Here is a 20,433-nt window from a genome sequence, read left to right as displayed (position 1 = left end):
CGCCCAGGCTGGAGTGCAGTGGCGCGATCTCGGCTCACCGCAAGCTCTGCCTCCCAGGTTCACGCCATTCTCCTGCTTCAGCCTCCCAAGTAGCTGGGACTACAGTTGCCCACCACCACGCCTGGCTAATTTTTTGTATTTTTAGTAGAGACGGGGTTTCACAGTGTTAGCCAGGATGGTCTCGATCTCCTGACCTCGTGATCTGCCCGCCTCGGCCTCCCAAAGTGCTGGGATTACAGGTGTGAGCCACCACGCCCGGCCTATTGTCTATTTTTATTGATACATAATAGGTGTATGTATTTTCAGGGAACATACATGTGATAGGTAGGTCAGATTCTTGTATGTTTTGAGTGAAAAAAGGATTCCGTTTGGAGAACAGTACTCTTTCTGAAGTACAAGAGATGTCATGTGGACCTGCGTCAGGGCAGTCAGCTGATTTGATGGCTGATGTTGGCGGAGGGACAAGCTGGAAATCACAGTCCTAGCCCAGGTGCCCTGGCTGTCACCTCACCCCGTGGAGCTCCTGGCTCCTCAGCTGTGCAATGAAGACGAGTCCGAGAGAGAGGACCTGAGAAGAGGCAAGAATGTGCTGGAAGTCTTGTACTGGAGTAATGTCGATGCTAGAGAAACGCTGGCTTCTTAGTTGAAACAGGCTGGATGCCGTGGCTCATGCCTGGAATCTCAGCACTTTGGGAGGCCAAGGTGGGAGGATCACTTGAGGCCAGGAGTTTGAGACCAGCCTGGGTGACATAGCAAGACCCCTGTCTCTACTAAAAAGGATAAAATATAAAATAACCAAACGGTAAAGACTATTTGTAAAAAGTAGAGTAATAGCCTTCCTATGAATGCCTCATGGTTTTGTCCTAAAAACACTTGGGATTGAGTCATAAACCCATGAGGCATTTTTACTAAGAGTCGGTGTAACAGCAAGATATTCTTTTATTCATCTGTGCATTCATTCAGTCAACAGTTGCACAAAAACAGACACAGTCCTTGCTATATTGCAATGCCTACATTCTAGTGGGAGAGGCAGATACAGAGTCAGAATCACAAAAGAAATCTAGAGTTGAAACCAGAAAAGGCTGCAGAGAAGAGTCAGAGAAATGTACACATAAGGCATTCTTTTTTTTTTTTTGAGACAGAATCTCGCTCTGTGGCCCAGGCTGGAGTGCAGTGGCTGGATCTCAGCTGACTGCAAGCTTCGCCTCCTGGGTTTACGCCATTCTACTGCCTCAGCCTCCCGAGTAGCTGGGACTACAGGCACCCACCACCCCACCCAGCTAGTTTTTTTTTGTATTTTTTAGTAGAGACGGGGTTTCACCAGTGTTAGCCAGAATGGTCTCGATCTCCTGACCTTGTGATCCACCCATCTCAGCCTCCCAAAGTGCTGGGATTACAGGCTTGAGCCACCACGCCCGGCCTCGTAAGGCATTCTTCACGTCTGCACTGAGCATGTCAGGCTTGGAGCAGCCCTGGACTAGCGTGCGGGTCTGCCTTGGTAGGGCTGGTGGTTGAGATGCTGTGGTCTCATCAGCTGCCTCGATTGGGGAATGTTTCTGTAGGAGATAACTTAGATTTTACCAGTATTCCTTTAATTCCTCCTTGTATTTATTATAGTATTTCTTTTTTTTTTTTTTTTTTTTGAGACAAGAGTTTTGCTTTTGTTGCCCAGGCAGGAGTGCAATGGTGCGATCTCAGTTCACTGCAACCTCCGCCTCCCAGATTCAAGTGATTCTCCTGCCTCAGCCTTCCAAGTAGCTGGGACTACAGGTGCCCGCCACCATGCCTGGCTAATTTTTATATTTTTAGTAGAGACGAGGTTTCACCATGTTGGTCAGGATGGTCTCGAACTCCTGATTCGGGTGATCCACCCGCCTCAGCTTCCCAAAGTGCTGGGATTACAGGCGTGAGCCACCGTGCCTGGCCTTACTACAGTATTTCCAGTATTGTTGAGTGAAGACAGATGGTGGATCAAAGGGGATGTTTTTGACTTGTGAGGAAAAATGTATTCAAAATTTATGGGGAACAGTTTTCTTCGTAAAGATCACAGGGGTGGCTTTCAGGACTGTTTCTCAAAAAGATAATGGTGGTTGCAGTTTCATTTTGAACCACAAACATTTATTTTAAAAACCCCCTGTAGAGGAAATTCCGTGTTGATGGTTAGTCATCTGAGGGAGCTTAGTCAGGTGTTTGTTTATAGCGAGTCCTAGACTGTATGGATGTGTCATGCTCTTCCTGTGCACACTGTATTTCTCACTAAAATAAGGGTAAAATATTTTCAGGCTATTACTCATTAAACCAAAAGAGGGGAGCGAGTGGTTTAGGGGTGATCATCAGTCTGATCTGGGGACGCGGGCTGCATGTGTCAGCCTCAACAGCGGCACTCCAGTCTTCTCTGGGGGGTTTTCCCTGCTGTCCTCGCCCAGCACCTTCTGCAGCCCCTGCCTTTGGGGTGACTGCTCCCCTGCGCACGTTGCCTCCCCTGGCCCATTCTTTTGGTGTTGCCAAGAACCAGGCTGAGACAGCTTGGAAATGCTCCAATAATTTCTACTCAGGGAGAACAGAAAAGAAAGCCTTCCAGGAACTGCGCCCCTAGAACACAGAAGTGCAAAAATGCTGCTGGAGGACAGCCCCGCTGCCCCCGCTCTGAGGACTGCCCCCACCTGGGGCTGCACCCAGAGCTTCCTTCCCTCCTTCATTCCGACCCAGCCTTCCCGTGGGCCCAAGGGAGTGAAGGCAAAAGCTCCTTCTCAGGGTGCGGATGCAGCCGGGGAGTGGTGGTGGGTGGCTGCACCCTGTGTCCCCATGTCGCAGGAGGAGGGGCAGGGCTTTTTCCTAAGCTGGGACCCGTGAGGTCCTGAGGCTGCAGCAGGGTCTGTCCCCAGGGCAGAAGGCGCCCAGGGCTCTGGTTGATGGCCAGAGTTGCCCGGAACGGATTCTGTGTGCCTTTGCACCAGCTGCCCATTGCTACACTGAGACCCCCTCGGTGGCATCAGCTGGCTCCTGGGCCGATGTCCCTGGTTTTGAGGAGCACTGATGCCATGGCTCCTGCTCAGGGCTGGAGGGTGTACTCTTCCTTCCTGCTGCAGAGCTCTGGCTGGAGGCAAGAACAGCCTCCCCTGCGGAGGGGGGTGACCGGTGGCCAGCGAGGTGGGTTCTGTTGACTCCCTTCCGCCGTGGGGCGTGTCTGTGCCTCCGCTTCCTCGGCGTCCGTGTTCAGCGGGTTCTGTGGCCAGAAACCTGGGACCCCCACCTGTGCCTCCGCTTCCTCAGCGTCCGTGTTCGGGCGGGTTCTGTGACTAGGGACCTGGGACCCCCACCTGTGCCTCCGCTTCCTCGGCGTCCGTGTTCGGCGGGTTCTGTGACTAGGGACCTGGGACCCCCACCTGTGCCTCCGCTTCCTCGGCGTCCGTGTTCAGCGGGTTCTGTGGCCAGGGACCTGGGACCCCCACCTGTGCCTCCACTTCCTCAGTGTCCGTGTTCGGGCGGGTTCTGTGGCCAGGGACCTGGGACCCCCAAAGCGTGAGGGTTCCTTTTCCTCCCCATCTTGTCACATTTGACTTTTGGTGTGTCCTCACAGACCTGGGCGGCTCCAGAGCCCCTGTTGAGGTCAGTTTGCCCCTGTTTGGGAGTTAGACCCGGGGGAGGGGGTAGAACACATTAGCTGGGGACCCAGCTCCAGCCATCCCTGCAAGGCCGTGGCGCCTGGGCCGGACGCGTCTCTGTGAACATGGGCTGGGTGAGGCTTTGGCTTTGGCTCTGGCTCACCGTGGGCTCGTTGGTGGCCCGGGCCTGGCGTGGTAGACAGCGTACAGTTGTCTGCACTCCTGCTGACAGGAGCAGATGTTCCGTCTGCATTCCCAGCACACATTCTGAGACCGTCTCCATCCGTTTCACCAGAAAAGCTGCCGTGACTGTGTTTAGCGTCAACTTGCATGGCCCTAAGGGAGGCTTGCCTGTGTAGACAACAGGTGAGTTGTCACCCACGTGTCCTGATTTTAGCAGGAGAGTACAGCTTGATAGCATGTACTCTCTGGTCTGTGCTCACTGAGCCATCACTCCGTCCTGTTCTGCTGCTCAAGCTGACCACACGGATCTCGGTGGCTGCTCCGCACCTGACTTGGCCCAGGGTGTGGCACAGAAGTGCTTAGCAGCCCTGAGCCATCCTTCTCACTTTCTTTGGCCTGCACACTTTCTGGCTGATGCCCAGTGTCATGAATGCAGAGTTCTAGGAGGACCGTCGGGAAGCATGGCTTTGAATAATGACTCACTCTGGAGCTCCGGAAAGTGCTTTGCGCGTCATTTGGGTGGCAGATCTTTAACTGTTTACATTCCCTGAGACATGGGTGCTGAGCATTGGACCGGCTTCCTAGGAGACAGCCATGGGCCCCTGTGCCGGCCTCACAGTGAGGCTGCCACCCAAGCTCAGGCTGCAGCTGCGCATCCTGTGGGTGCCGACCCGGGCCTGGGGTTCACTCGCCAGTAGCTAAGCGGCTTCACGCAAGAGCTGGGCTATTCATTTATTTAATGACTTTGAATTTCTGCAGCTGCTCTCCCCAACCTCAGGGTACACGTCTGCGGGGGATCCCGGCAGGCATTCACTTTACTTTTCATGCACCAACTTTCCACCCGTCCCTGTCCCTTACTTAGATAGCCCTCAGGGCAGGTGGTAGAGAGTCTGCTCCCTACATCCCTCCCTGAAAAGTCGGGGAGGAGCCAACTCCGAAAGGGGTTTCTTCGGGAGACCACCTGCTCCTGCAGGAGGCTCGCCTGCTGCCCGCCTCTGCTGACGTCCGCTGTGTATACTGAAACTTTTTGTTCCCCGTGACCCAATTGCTCACACAGGAAGCCGATTACTCATTCACTGTGTTTCCCTTTCACTGTATGAGATGCGGCTCTAAAAATGGAATCTTAAACAAACGTGCTGAGTGATCTCAATTCAGTGAACATGGCACGGCTGTGTACGTGACGCTGCGCTGGGTTCCGGCCTTTGCTCTCCGAACTCGCTCTCCAAGGAATGGGTATGGCCTTAAGTGCAGAGGGGCTTGCCAGCCCTGGGCCCTGGGTAGCCATCGCCCCTCCCAGGAGCAGCTGAGGTCCCTTCCAACCACAGGCACACCTTCCTTTATTGCCCTACACAAAGAATGTGTGCTTTCTTCCTTCCTCCCTTCCCTCCCTCCCCCCTCCTCTCTTCCTTCCCTCCCTCCCTGTCTCCCTCCCTGTCTCCCTCCCTGCCTCACTCGCTTCCTTACTCCCTCCCTCCTTCCCTCACAAGTGCAATGTCTGTAGCAGCCTGAGGAACTCTTTTGGTGCCATTCTTCAATAACATGTGCTCACTTAGTGTCTCTATCAGCATTTTTTAAGCAATAACGTGTTTTTAAATTAAGCTATGTACATTATTTACACACAATGCTATTACACACTTAGTAGACTACAGTATAGTGCAAACAGAACTTTTGTATGCACTGGGACACCAAAGCATTGGCGTGACCTGCTTTATTGTGGTGGTCTGGAACCGAGTCTGCAGTGTGGCTGAGGTGCGCTGTGCTAGGATCCTGGGGTTCCTGAATGAAAGGATTTGCCTTTCTGTTTCCAAAGGTTTCAACTTTCAATGCAGGGACAAGACTAACACTCATGGAAGCAACTGGAAGCCCATTTAAAAGAAGACTGTTTGGTTAGTTGGTGGGTAGGACATGTGGCAGGGCATGCCGCCTGTGGCCTGGGGAGGAGGTGCCCGTGGGGTGTCTGGAGAGAGTGTCCAGAGAGGTGGAACCTCAGTTACTCCTTGGAGCATCCTTGGAGGATGGAGGAGATGGGGCGGATGGCTGCTCCTAGTGGGCCTGGAAATAGTGGGGAGGTGAGGTCGAGTCTTGGATGCAGGCCAGGGATTTGGGACTCGGCTGTTGGACAGGCAGCGGCAACCAGGACCCGCTGCGGGAATGCCAGTGTGGTGGCATCTTCTTGGTGAAGGCATCCCAGATGCCCCCTCCTCGCGGGCTTTCATTTCTTCAACAGAGAGCACATGGAGAGTGCATCCCTAGGTGGTATTAGAATTCCCTTCAGAACCATCCGTGTCAAACGTGGCGAGTGCGTGTATGGCCCATCCATGTCTTGTGGTCTCTTGTACATTTGGTCCCCACCTTGGTGCATTATTCACCTGTCGGGGCCAGGGGCTCACAGCCCGGGGAGGCAACCGGTCATCCCCTCCTTCCTCGTGCATGGGGGCCGTGTCCGCACACTTCGGCTCTGTCTCCTCCCGCACGCTGTGGCTTTGATCCTCCAGCTTGTATCTGCAGCTTACACGTGGGGCTCCCTGTGAGTGATCGCAGATTTCAGGCGCCCCGAGGTCTCAGGCCTGCAGAGGCGTCCTCGGCAGTGGAGCTGCCTTCTTGAAGGTACGGGAAGGTGGACCCTCCCCAGCCCTCTGCCTGAAAAACTTTTGCATCTTTAACTTCTCATTTTATATTCCACGTGCCTTCACGTGAAATATCAGTATTTTCATTATTGAAAGCTAGAAGCAAGAAAGAACTATTTTAGGAAATTGCACATTTTGTGAATTACCGCTGCATTTTCCCATTGCCTTTATCCACAGGGGTTAGTACCACTGGCTGCGTGCAGGTTTCCCATCTCTCACAGCAGGTGTTGTGGAGGAGGAGGTCTCGGGGAAGGCTCCTTGGGAAAAATAGGGTCAGCCTGAGCCCTGGGCCCGAGCTGCGTCTGTGCCAGGACTCTGGGGGCCGTTGGGAGGGGCCTGGTTTGGAGCCGGCCTGGCAGCCCTGCTTCACCTGCGAGTCGCTCGTGTTCCAGCCCCAAACCTTCTCGCAGCCAGCAGTGTGCCCCTTTGTGGTGTGGTTGTGAGGCTCAGTTCAGGAACTGCATGAGCACCTTGTAAGCTGGGAGTCACCAAAGGACAGTGACTCTCCTCCCTGAGAGGAGCGTGCCCAGCCCTGGAATCGAGATTGGCCATGGGGCCGGATTCCTGGGCTCTGTCCTGGACGTTTCCTGGGAGCCGTCTCACTGGGTGGTTGGAGCCACTTGAGAATGGGGCCACGTGTTGGTGAGCGCTTTGTTCTACTCCAGTGTGGCGTATGGAGAGGCTCCCTCAAGGGAGTGGCTGGCTCCACTGAGCCCACCTGGACTGCAATGTCCACTCGCAGTCACGGTTAGGGTCCTTGCTGGGAAGGATCTTGGTGAGCTGCTGAGCTTATGAAAAGTCATCAGATGTCATCCTGTGGATGAGTGACACCTGGAAACTGTCCCTAGTGGCAGCATGGGCGCTGCTTGAGGACTCTGTTTGTTTGTTTGTTCGAGATGGAGTCTCACTCTGTCACCCAGGCTGGAGTACAGTGGCATGATCTCAGCTCACTGCAACCTCTGCCTCCCAAGTTCAAGCGGTGCTCCTGCCTCAGCCTCCCGAGTAGCTGGGATTACAGGCACGTGGTACCACACCCAGCTAATTTTTGTATTTCTAGTAGAGATGGGGTTTCACCATATTGGCCAGGCTGGTCTCGAACTCCTGACCTCAGGTGATCTACTGACCTCGGCCTCCCAAAGTGCTGGGATTATAGGTGTGAGCCACTGCGCCCAGCCTGACTTGGTTTATTTTTGTAGCCTTGGCCCAGGGCATGGCGCCCAGCCCACAGGGGCACCCACTGTGTGCCATTGAAGGGTGGAGTGTCATGGAAGTCTGTGGATGTGTCATCTATGAAGTCATGGCAGCTTGGTGGAAGACCATGCTGCCATGACCATTTCCAAATGTTGTAACTCAGTGAGCTTAATAATCTTGAAAGCATGTTAGTTTTCTCATAGGAAACAAAATTTAAAAAAATAATAATTCAAGGAGTCTCTGAGTTTTTCTAGGTCAGAAATACAGTAAGAACAGCTCATATTATTTTTAGTAGAGTACTTTTTCTTTCTGGTGAATGTCAATAGGGATTGAAGTACATGTGATTTGTTTTAAATGGAAAAGGGTTGTCTTTTTTTTAAACAGACATTTGAGTGAAAATTGAAAGTATTCTTTTATTGAAAAATGTTTATTTTTCTAAATCTACATTTTGAACTTTACTAATATGGAGCCACTGAAAACTTGAGTTGGGATGTAGTTTCTGCTGCTTATGTGTGATAAAAAGCATTTCCTGAGTAAATGAATGGTTTGAACAGCAAGGAGGGAAGGGCACCACCTTGACACTTTCGGGCTCTTTGCCTTGTCTCCCTTGCTGGTAATTCACGCTGCCTCATCTGTCCAGTGTCTGAGATGGGAACAAAGAACAGAAATGGACGTAGCAAGTTTGATCACCGATGACTTGTTATGATACATTTTAAGTAAATTATTGGCTTAATGTTGAGACGCCTCCTCTGTGGAATGCGATATTGGCCTGGACATGAATGGAAACAGCAGAGGGGGGCATATGGTGGCTCGGGGCCGAGTGGTGGGAAGGGCCACAGAGCAAGCCTGCTCCCCTGTTAACGGGTGTTCTCTCTGCCATTCCAGCACTTGCGCCTCCTGCACCGCCGCCACCCCCCATCCAAGGATATGCCTTCAAGCCTCCACCTAGACCCGACTTTGGGACCTCCGGGAGAACAATCAAATTACAGGCCAATTTCTTCGAAATGGACATCCCCAAAATTGACATCTATCACTATGAATTGGATATCAAGCCAGAGAAGTGCCCAAGGAGAGTTAACAGGTATTACGTTTCATCCTTCATGACCTGTGTCAGTGGTCTGCGCAGACAGACATGGCATTTAAACTAATCAACTCTGAAATTCTCAGCAGATCCACCTGGCTTTTTTCCAGAACATTTCAGCTGCATTTGTTTTTCAAAAACAGTTTTTCAGAGTCAAACCTACGGACTGGAAAAAAAAAAAAAAAAATATATATATATATATATATAAATATATAAAGTTTTTGTATTGAGACACAGTTTCAGGATAGTGAAATACATACATCGTAAATGTACAACTCGAAGAATTTTGACAAATATATATACTGATCACCCTAGAAAGTTGCCTCATACCCTCTTCCAGTTACCCCAGCCCCTAAAGTCACAGTATTCTGCTCTGTGTCACATAGATTAGTTTCCGGGTCTGTCTAGTGACACAACCTCAATCCCGACTGCTTTTACTCAGCAGAATTTATGAGACCCACCTGCGCCATTGTGTGTATTCGTAGCTTATTTTTATTGCTAAAGAATACTCTGTTGCCTATTTCCTAGTCTGTTTTTCATCTTCCTTTTAAACACATGGGCAGTCTAGGCTGTGGCCATTATGAATAAGGCTACTGTGAACATTCTTGTTGAAGTTCTTTTTATGGAGGTGTTTTCATCTCTCTTAGATAAGTACCTAGGAGTAGAATTGCTGGGTCGAAAGGTAGGTGTGCGTTTAGCTGCATGTGAACCTGTCAAATAAATGGTGTTCCCATGCTCCCATCCGTTTTCCTCCCGTCAGCTCCGCTGAGTGTTTCTGAGGCCACCTACCCCCACCAGCGCTCGGTGTGGTCAGGCGTTTTTTGTGTGTTTCAGTGGGTGGACAGTGGTTTCTCATTGTGGTTAATTTTCATTTCTCTGGTAACTGATGAGCTGAGCGTCTTTCTGTGTGTTTAAATATTATTTTCATCCATTAAGCGATATATTATTTCCAGCAAAGTGTCGAAGTAGTTTGACCTGCTTTTTTTTTCTTTTTTAAACCGAGTTTCTTGTCTTTTTGTTATTGATCCATGAGAGTTTTTAGTGTATTCTAGATGCATGTTGCATTTGTTAGGGTCCTCCGCATGTACCGCATGACAACGTTTGACCAGTGACAGACCATATATACCGCAGTGGTCCCAAAAGATTGTAAGGGAGCTGAAAAATTGTCACCTACTGACATCATAGACCACGTAACGTTGTAGAGCAGTGCATTACCTTTTCTGAGTTTAGATTTTTTTATTTTTTATTTTGAGATGGAGTCTTGCTCTGTCACCCAGGCTGGAGTCCAGTAGCATAATCTCGGCTCATGCAGTCTCCATCTCCCGGATTCAAGTGATTCTCCTGCCTCATCCTCCCGGGTAGCTGGGATTACAGGCACATGCCACCACACCTGGCTAATTTTTTGTATTTTTAGTAGAGATGGGATTTCACCATATTGGCCAGGCTACTCTCGAACTCCAGACCTCAAATGATCTGCCTGCCTCAGCCTCCCGAAGTGCTGGGATTACAGGCATGAGCCACTGGGCCCAGCCGAAGTATATGTAGATGCACACATCCTTACCATGGTGTTACAATTGCTTGCAGTGTTCAGTAGTCACATGCTGTACAGGTTTGCAGCCTAGGTGTGTGGTAGACACCACCTCGTGGGTGTATGTAAATATACTCTATGATGTTCACACCGCAACGAAATCGCCTGAGTGAATTTCTCAGGCCATATCGCCATGGTTAAACCACACATGACTATACATATATCTATAGATATGAGAGGGGATTTATTAGGGGAATTGGCTCACATGACTGTAGAGGCTAAGGTGTCCCACAGCAGGCCATTTGTAAGCTGGAGAGCCTAGCGTGTCAGTAGTGGGACTCTGAAAGCCTTATAATCAGGGAAGCCAAAGACCTGGAACCCACAGGGCTGCTGCTATAAGTCCTGGAGCCCAAAGGCCAAGGGAGCCTGGAGTTCTGATGTCCAAGGCAGGAGGAAGACAGTGTCCCAGCCCCAGGAGGGAGAGAAGAAATCACTCTTTCTTTCCTTTTTTTTCCTATCTGGGCCCCCAGCTGATTGGATGGCACTACCCACACTGGGGACAGATCCCCACCCGGTCCCTGACTAACACGCCGTCTGCTCTGGAAGCAGCCACACAGGCACACCCAGGAGTCACGCTTTACCAGTTCTCTGGATTATTCTTTAATCTAGACACATTGGCACCTAAAAACCACCATCATATAAGTCTATACTGGGAATATTTTCTCCTAGTCCAAAACTTGTCATCTCACCTTCTTAATGGTGTCTTTTAATGAGCAGAACTTTTTAGTTTTGTTGAAGTCTAATTTATACATTTTTTAAAACAGCCGTTACATAGTGTATTCTCTCTAGGAAATTTTTGCCTACCTAGGGATCATAAAGATATTCTCATGTTTTTATTTTAGAATTATGGTTTTTGCTTGCATATTTAGTCTGTGATCCATCTTGAATTAATTTTTATGTATGGTGTGAGGTGGTGGTCTGTTGAAAATACTTTTCTTTCACCCACTGATTTACCTTTTGACTTTTGAAAAAAATCATTTGATTGTACAGGTTGAGTATCCCTTATTCAAAATTCTTAGGACTAGGAGTGTTTCAAGTTTTTATTTATTTATTTATTTATTTATTTATTTATTTATTTATTTATATTTTGGAGTATTTCCATTATGCTTACCAGTTGAGAATTGCAGATCTGAAAACCTGACACCCAGAATGCTCCAATGAGCATTTCCTTTGAGTGTCATGTTGGTGCTCATGAAGTTTCAGGTTTTGGAGCATTTTGGATTTGGGGTTTTCAGATTGGGATGCTCAACCTGTATATGTGTGTGGATCTATTTCTGGATTATCTTCTGTGTTGTCTTTAGGCAAGGAACTCTTGGTCATTTTAACTATAGTTAAGTGGTAAGGCTTGAAATCCGATTCAGTCATTCCTCCAAATTTGTTGTTCTTCACAATTGTTTTAGCTATTCTGCATCTGTTGTTTTTCCAAGTACATAGAATAATAAATATAAAGAACTCATCAATTTATGCTAGAAAGCCCCTTTGAATTTTTTATTGTGGTCACTATGAATCTGAAGTATGCTGTGTTTTTGGATGCCTTTATAAATTGTTGTGTAAATTTTTCTTTTCCTGGAATGTGGGGAGTGCCTGCTGTTGAGTATGGTGTTGATTTTTGGGGTGGTAAAAATGTTCTAAGCCATGGCGATGGTTGCAAAACTGAATATGCTAAGAGAGAGACTGTCTGGGAACTTAGTTCTCGTATCTGTAAAACTAAACCGTTGGATTCACTCCACATGTCCAGAGTATGTTGAGAGTTCTGTGAGGTTCTTTACATATGCACTTACTAGAATGTGTATTTCTGAACAAAAACTATGTGCACCACTGGGTTAAGCAGCTTTCTTTACTGAAGGTCTTCCTAGTTCTTTTAGTATATGTCATTGCTGTGTGGCTCTCCGTCAGTGGGACTGCTGGCTGGTTTTTGCATTTCCCTGGGATAGAACCCTGTGTGAATCTGTGATATGGGGGTACTCTTACAACCAGAATGAGGGCATGAAGCAGTATACACATTTCCTTTTTCCTTTTTTTTTTTTTTTTTTGAGACAGAGTCTCACTCTGTTTCCCAGGCTGTAGTACAGTGGCATTATCTGGGCTCACTGCAACCTTCACCTCCTGTGTTCAAGCGATTCTCGTGCCTCAGCCACCCATCCGGAGTAGCTGGGATTGCAGGCATGCACCACCACAACTGGCAAATTTTGTATCTTTAATAGAGATTGGGTTTCACCATGTTGCTCAGGCTGGTCTCAAACTCCTAGCCTCTTGTGGTCTGTCCGCCTTGGCGTCCCGAAGTGCTGGGATTACAGGCGTGAGTCACTGTGCCCAGCTAATTTCTGTATTTTTAGTAGAGACAGGGTTTCACCATGTTGCCCAGGCTGGTCTCAAATTCCTGGCCTCAAGCAGTCTGCTCACCTTGGCCTCCCAAAGAGCTAGGATTACAGGTGTGAGCCACCACACCTGGCCCATATTTTCTGGGCTGTTGACTGGTGCAGTGGAAGGTGGGCCCTTAGGCCGTCGACCACAGTATACAAGCAGCTTTCTTTTCTGAAACTAGGCATGGCCAAGGCTTTGTCATCTGACACCAGAAAGAGGCTGAGGGTGATGAGAACGTGGTGTCTTTCCAGGACTGTGCTACTACACGCCGGTGGTTTCGCCTGCCAGGGTCGAGTCACGCAGTTGGTAAGCAGCAGATGCAGGGCAGGAGCTGCATGCACAGGGCCAAGGCCAGCCTACTAGGCTGTGAGCCAGCTTGAGAGTTGCTGCCTAGACCTAGGAACCTTTAGGCCCTATCTCAAAATTGTAATCAATCAAAACAGCATAGGAAAATGTCAGAAGTAAAATGTTTGTGCTCGCAAGACCTGTGTGGGAGCCCTGGCCTGCCTCCTAGGACCCTCCTCCCTCCTCCCACGACCCACGTTCCTGAGACCCCTGCTCACGCATCAGCTGCAGTGCCCTAGAGGTGCAGTGGTGGCTGAGGCAGACGTAGCTCCTGTCCCCAGTGGGGAGGTGGATGGTGCCCATGGTCAGCGCCGCTGGAGGGGAGCTCCGAGTGCAAAGGGAGACGAAGGTGGGGCCCTGAGCCCGTCATGAGTCTGGGCCCGGGGAGCTCCTCCGTCCTGCTGCTTGGCGTCTCCTAGCCATTTCTCTTTCCACGCTGCAGCCTCTGTGAGAGCAGGATGGCGTCTTAGTCGTGAGTTCCCAAACCTTGTGCAATGCCCCGGGTTGATGTTTAATGAGTCCAACACAGAGGCTTTGTCCAAGGTCATGAGAAAGATGCCCTTGCACCTCGGTCACCTCCGTGACGACGTTCTGACAGCTACCTAGTGAAGCAGCCTCAGTGCCCTCAGGCCCTGCAGTACAGTCCGCCCCTTTTCCCAGGGCTGCCGGGGTGGGGTTTGGTGCAAGCAGGACCCCTCCTCTCAGGAGCGTCCTGTACAGCTATGGGCACCGAGGTGGCTGCACAACACAGCCAGTCTTAAGCCAGCCCCAAGAAAGCATGGGAGCAAGGGCCGCACAACCTAAGCCTTGCTGAAGTCATGTGGGCCTTGCCCCCATGGTCTGTGCTGAGAAGCACGGGTGGGCTACGAGGAGGAGATGGGCTCGTCTCCCTTCCCCTGCCCCTCTTCCTGCTTGTTCGTCTTGAGCTCCGTCAAGTAGCCCCAGAAGAACTAGCAGACGCGATTGCCCTGTGCTGTGAAGCGGAGGGCCGGGCAGCATGGCTGCGTCACACTCAGCCTCGCACCTGGAGCTCTGTGACTCTGGGCATGAGCCACTCACAGGAGTACAGGTGGGCCCTGCCTCTTTAGAAGACAGTCTGGTGCGGGTATTAAAGCAGAAACACCTCTGACACACCCGTTCTCCTTCTCAGTCTCTGTATCCCAAGGAGATGTATAGGATGACTACTCTGAACAAAAAAGAACAACAAAAGACACCATCTGAATATCAGTAGGAAGCGACAGGTTAGGGGAGTGCACTGGGGAATGCAGTGTGGCCTCAGCAGCAGTGGAGTAGGGCTCCCAGGTTGACCTCCAAGCCCAGAAACACAGGCAACTAAGTAGCAAGTGGTTAAGTGGTAAACACTAAAGGCACATGATTATGGGTCTGTAGTTCTAGGCCACATTGTATACAGTTAGGAGGAAAGATCTCAAAGACACAGAGTAGGAAAATGGGAGCCTCAGAAGTGTGGGTTTGATACCGTGTGTATAAAAATAATAAAGCACTGTATTTGTAGATAGCTATGTGTTTATGTGAAAGCATAGGTTTGGAAAGGATAAGGTTACTTCTTAGAATGGAGATTGAAATGAGTGGGTAGTAGAAAAAGACTTTTAGCTTTTTGGGGTTTTTTTTTTTTCTTTTTGAAACAGGGTCTCCCTCTGTTACCCAGGCTGGAGTGCAGTGATGCAATCATGGCTCACTGCAACCTCAACCTCCTGGGGTCAAGCGATCCTCCCACCTCAGCCTCCCAAGTAGTGGCGTGCACCACCACACTCCACTAATTTTTAAATATTTTGTAGAGATGGGGTGGGTCTCTCCGTGTTGCCCAGGCTGGGACTTTCGGCTTTATTGTTATGTGAAACTTTTGATGAGAATGTATTAAGGCAAAAACTGTGTAATTAGAAATTAATGAAAGGATGGCATTTGTAAAAGAGGGAACCTGTCAGAGCTATGACAAAAGGGCAAACAGGCAAACAGGGCAGGTACTTGATTCCCTGCATTAGCAAGCACGCTCCGGCTTCTGCGAGGGCGGCCCTGGCCCTGTGTGGGGTGCTGCTTGGCACTGCCCTTGTCCTGAGTGGTGACTGAGGAGGGAGTTGTCCCTGCTTAGGACTTGGCAGAATGAGCACTGACAGCTTGGCGGTGGTTCTCCTTTTCCTTCGTTTCAACATGGGTCACGCTCTCAGAGGCTGGGGCCCACTGGTGGACGGAATGCATGCAGATGGGCTCCTGGGCTGTCATCTTTGTTGGGAAGTCAGGAGCCAGCCTGAGACCTGGTTGGCCAGCAGAGCTGGCTCTCCAGAAGCAGGGACACCCGCTCACTTTCCAGTGCTTGCACTGGATTGAAACGAAGAACCAGATTCAGGGACTCTGAGAGCAGCGTCCCCAGGTGGCTCCATGGGCTGGCTGGGGAGTTCGTGCCTCACAGGTACAGTTTCACTTTGGGGAAATGAAAAACATCTGTGGAAGGAGGGTGGTGATTGTTGCGCGACAGCATGGATGCACTTAATGCCACTGAACTGAACCCTTCGTTGAAATGGTCAATTTTATGTTATCTGTGTTTTTCACAGTTTTACAAAGGAAGAAAATTCACTGCCAAGTACGTGGTCATCTGTGTTTGAGGAGGGAAGGGACCCCTGTGTTAGAATTAGGCAGCAAGGTGCCATCCTGCTGCCATAGCCACGCGGTCCACTTTCTCTGCTTTATACAAGATGGGCCCCTCCTCACCCTCAGCAGTGGGCCCCGAGGCACGAGGGCTGCGGCAGGTGGCCAGGGATGCTCGCTCTGCGCAGTGGATGCCTGAGTGGTGGCCAGGATTGTCTGCCGGCCGACTCCACGGGTGCGCATTGCAGCCCCTCGGGGCACTGCCTCGCTGGCACGACCGAACAGCCTCCTTCTCTTGAGACATCTGCCCAGCCCAAACCGCACACTGTGCTGGGTGTGCAGGATGAGTTGGACCTGACCCCGCCTCCAGGGGCCCACAGGACGGTCAGTGAGCGGAGTCATCATGCCGAGTGCTGGATGGGGCTTGGGACAGTGCGGGTTCATCTAGAGGAGTCTCCAGTAGCGGGGCTCGGTTGTAGTTCCTTGAATCCTCGGTGTGTGGTTCCCTGCCATAAGCCATTGAGAAATATGTCCTGCTCTCTCTCTCCTGCCGCCCCTCTCCCCTGGGCCTGTTTCTGGGCTCTGGGCTCTGTCCCGAGCTCTCTGCCTGCCTCAGCACCACTGCTTTCCTCCAGGTGCTCCTCCTCAAGAATACCTGCCAGCCTTTGCCCTTCACATTTCCACTTCTGTTTTAGGATGAGTTTATTAAATCCTATCAGACAAAAATACATCCCACTCTGGATTTTTACTGAAATTAAAAGGATGGATTTGTTTGACGAAAATATTCTGATCCACAAACATGGTATATCTCTTTACTGAATTTTTTTTTTTTTTAAGTCGGAGTGTTTCTGACTCTCAAAGAAAAAATTTCTGGGGCAGGCACGGTGGCTCATGCCTGTAATCCCAGCACTTTAGGAGGCTGAGGTGGGCGGATCACGAGGTCAGGAAATCAAGACCATCCTGGCCAACATGGTGAAACCCCGTCTCTATTAAAAATACAAAAACTAGCTGGGCATGGTGGCACGCTCCTTTAGTCCCACCTACTGGGGAGGCTGAGGCAGGAGAATCGCTTGAACCCAGAAGGTGGAGGTTGCAGTGAGCCGGGATCATGCCAGAGCACTCCAGCCTGGCTTATGAGCGAGACTCCGTCTCAAACAAACAAACAAAAAACTTTGTGAATACAGGTTGGGACTCGGAACCGCCATGCCTGCCTCCATCCTGCCTGTGCGTGTGGCTGTGGGAGGACCCCCACCTCAGCTGCACCCCTGCTATGGGGAGGATCACAGTGCTTTTGGCTGCCGCTCTCCAATTGTGGGGCAGACAGGTGGGGGTCAGGGCAGAGGTCTTGTCTTTTAGAAACTAGAAGGAGGAGGGAGGCCAAGGTGCAGGGTGGCCACTGATTCTGAAGTATGTAATCAATGATGTATTGCCATTATGTTACATTCTACAATTAAATAACTGTTTCCAAACACAGCGGTTGTGTATCACCAAGTCACTCAGGAATTCCTCTGCTGTGATATGCAACTTAGAGTGGCCACGAGATTGTCTCATAGGGAAAAAAGGAGGGGGGAACTGCCGGTGTACTCCCAAAGACCAAATCTTTGTGGAGAACCTGGATTTCACAGAGGGGAGAGGACAGGGAAGCCGGGGGACCCATCCCTGCAGGAGGCGGTGCTTGCAGGCATCGTCACTGAGATGTTTGTTGGATGGCCTACTCCGCCACTCCTTTTCTGCCACCTCTTTCACTGAGAACACAGGAGTGAAGAAAGGTGCACTGGAGGGCAACGCGCATCTTTATCCAAGGAGGGCACAAGCGGCACTCACCCTGTGCATGGCCCGCAGCCCAGACCAGGAGACAGTGCTCTGGCTTTCTGAAGCTTCCTTTTGCTCCGTAGCCTCTTCTGAATTTTCAGCAAATAGAGTCCTAATGTCCAGCAGTAATGACAGTTTTTTTCTTCCTTACAATCCCTTTCTTGCCCTACGGTGGTAACTGTGACCTGTAGCGCAGCATTGAACAAAAGTGGTGATTTGGGCGTCTTAGTTATGTTGCAAGCCTCGGGGAAAGTTGGTTTGCTATAGACTTTGAGAAGGTTTCCATGCAGATTTCCTACCAGATTAAGACTTTTCCTTCTATCCCTACTTCTCTAATTTAAAAAAAAAAAAATCGTAAGTACCAGGCATGAAAGCTCATACCTATAATCCCAGCACTTAGAGAGGCCAAGGTGAGAGGATTGCCTGAGCCCAGCCTAGGCAGCATGGCAAAGTTTCATCTCTACACAAAGTTAGAAATTAGCCATTGTGGTGGCATGTGCCCATAATCACAGCTACTTGGGAGGCTGGTGGGGAGGGTCCCTTGAGCCCAGGAGTTCAAGTTCGCAGTGAGCTGTGATTGCACCACTGCACTCCAGCCTGGACAACAGAGTAAGATTCTGTTTTAAAAAAAAAACCATGAGTGGATGTTGAATTTTATTAAATGCTTTTCTTCTACAACTTTGAAATTGTCATAATTTTTCTTTTTGTTTTTGTTGTTTCGTTTTTGAGAAGGAGTCTCGCTCTGTCACCCAGGTGGGAGTGCAGTGGTGCAGTCTCAGCTCACTGCAACCTCTGCCTCCTGGGTTCAAGCAATTCTCATGCCTCATCCTCCCAAGTAGCTGGGACTACAGGCATGTGCCACCATGCCCGGCTAATTTTTTTTTTTTTTTTTTTTGAGACGAAGTCTTACTCTGTTGCCCAGGCTGGAGTGCAGTGGCATGATCCCAGCTCACTGCAACCTCCGCCTCCTGGGTTCCAGCGATTTTCCTGCCTCAGCTTCCCAAGTAGCTGGGATTATAGGCACCTGCCACCTTGCCTGGCTAATTTTTGTATTTTTAGTAGAGACAGAGTTCCACCATGTTGGCCAGGCTGGTCTCGAACTCCTGACCTCAGACGATCCACCCGCCTCAGCCTCCCAAAGTGCTGGGATTATAGGCGTGAGCCACCGTGCCAGGCGAGCTAATTTTTTTATAGTTTTAGTAGAGACAAGGTTTCACCATGTTGGCCAGGCTGGTTTTAAACTCCTGACCCCAAGTAATCCACCCACCTCAGCCTCCCAAAGTGCTGGGATTACAGTCATGAGCCACTCCGCCTGGCTACGATTGTCATAATTTTTCTCTAATATGTTACATTGATTTTTACAGATACCAACTTTTATCAAGATACAATTCACGTACAACAAAATGCACCTGTTTTAAGTACAGGCACACCTCATTTTATTGTGCTTTGCTATGTATATATGTATGTATGTATGTACTTACGTATGTATATATGTATGTGTAGAGTCTCACTCTGTCACCCGAGCTGGAGTGGAGTGGCGCGATCTCAGCTCACTGCAACCTCCGCCTCCCGGGTTCAAGCGATTCTCCCACCTCAGCCTCCCAAGTAGCTGGGACTACAGGCGCCCGCCACCACGCCTGGCTAATTTTTTGTATTTTCTGTAGAGTCGGGGTTTCACTATGTTGGCCAGGTTGGTCTCGAACTCCTGTCTTCATGATCTGCCCGCCTCAGCCTCCCAAAGTGCTGGGATTACAGGCATGAGCCACCACGCCAGCCTGTGCTTTGCTTTATTGCCCTTTGCAGGTACTGTTTGTTGTCGTTGTTTAACAGATTGAAGGTTCCTGACAGCCCTGTGCCAAGCAAGTCTTATCAGTGACTTTCATGTCTGTGTCAGCATTTTTAGCAATAAAGTATTTTTTAATCAAAGAATGTACTTTTCTTTTTAGACACGATGCTATTGCACATTGAATAGATGGCAGTACGATGGAAACAGCACTTTTCTGTGCACTGGGAAACCAACACCTTTGTGTGACTGGCTTTTTTGTGACGTTTCCTTTATTGTGCTGGTCTGGAACCGAACCCACAGTATCTCCTAGACATATTTTTATATAGGCCTATGATCTTTAAAAAATGTATACACTCCTGTAAGAACTGCCACAATCAATAGGACATGATAACAACCCCAAAAGCACCTGCTCCATTGCAGTTAAGCTTGTTGGCCCCTGCCCCAAGGCAAACAGAGACCTGTTTTCTGTCAGTATAGATTGTTTTTGCCTGTCAGAGAGTTTCCTATACATGGAATCATTATCATGGTATACCTGTTCCTCCTGGTGGCTGGCTCTGTTCCCCAAGCGTGTTTCTAAGACACCCGTCATGTTGCATGCAGTGGTGACTCAAGTATTGCATTGTGTGGGTCTGTCCACTCACCAGCTGATGGTCATTGATTTGAATTCTTTCCAGTTTGGAGCTCTTGTACACATTTATATGCAAATGTTTGCGTGGATGTGTGTTTTCATTTCTCCTGTGTCAGATGTTGCTAGACAGGGTGGTAAATAGACATGGACCTTTGTAAGAAACTGCCGCACTTTTTCCCCAAAGTAGTCGCATCATCCTCATAGAACAGAGCATTTCCCTCCGCCTTCACCAGCTCTTGGTATTGTTACCCTTTCCGATTTTAGCCTCTCTACTGGGTGTCTGTGGCTTCATTTCCACTTCCCTAAAGCCTAGTGATGAACACCCTTTAATGTGCTTACCCGCCATTTGTGTATCCTCTTCTGCCATATGTCTGGTCAAATCTTTTGCTCGTTTAAGTTGGATTATCTGTCTTACCGAGTTGTAAGAATTTTCCTAAATACATTATGCATACAAGTTCTTTGTTAGATGTGTGTCTGTGTGATTATGGAATATTTCCTTCTAGTTGATTGCTCTTTTTGTTTTTATTTGTTTTTGAGATGGAGTCTCACTCTGTCATGCCCAGGCTGGAGTGCAGTGGCACAATATTGGCTCACTGCAACCTCCGCCTCCTGGGTTCAAACG

General features: G+C 49.6%; 1 protein-coding gene across 2 annotated transcripts in view; it reads left to right on the top strand.

Annotated features, from left to right (window-relative positions):
• The window catches only part of AGO2 (argonaute RISC catalytic component 2), an 86,770-nt gene that overhangs the window by 11,678 nt on the left and 54,659 nt on the right, over positions 1 to 20,433 (top strand). The window contains exons 1-2 of one of the 2 annotated variants that reach the window (XM_023228059.2): positions 5,003 to 5,021; positions 8,492 to 8,687. In XM_023228059.2, the coding sequence (XP_023083827.1) occupies positions 5,018 to 5,021; positions 8,492 to 8,687 (200 nt within the window). In that variant the 5' untranslated portion in view covers positions 5,003 to 5,017. Of the gene's footprint in view, positions 1 to 5,002; positions 5,022 to 8,491; positions 8,688 to 20,433 lie in introns of those variants that run through there. The other variant, XM_023228060.2, reaches the window with a different exon arrangement.

This window comes from Piliocolobus tephrosceles, chromosome 7 (assembly GCF_002776525.5).
Source record: "Piliocolobus tephrosceles isolate RC106 chromosome 7, ASM277652v3, whole genome shotgun sequence".
Lineage (NCBI taxonomy): Eukaryota > Metazoa > Chordata > Mammalia > Primates > Cercopithecidae > Piliocolobus > Piliocolobus tephrosceles.
Note: the sequence above shows the minus strand (reverse complement) of the source record. Positions and strands in the feature narration are given on the sequence as shown.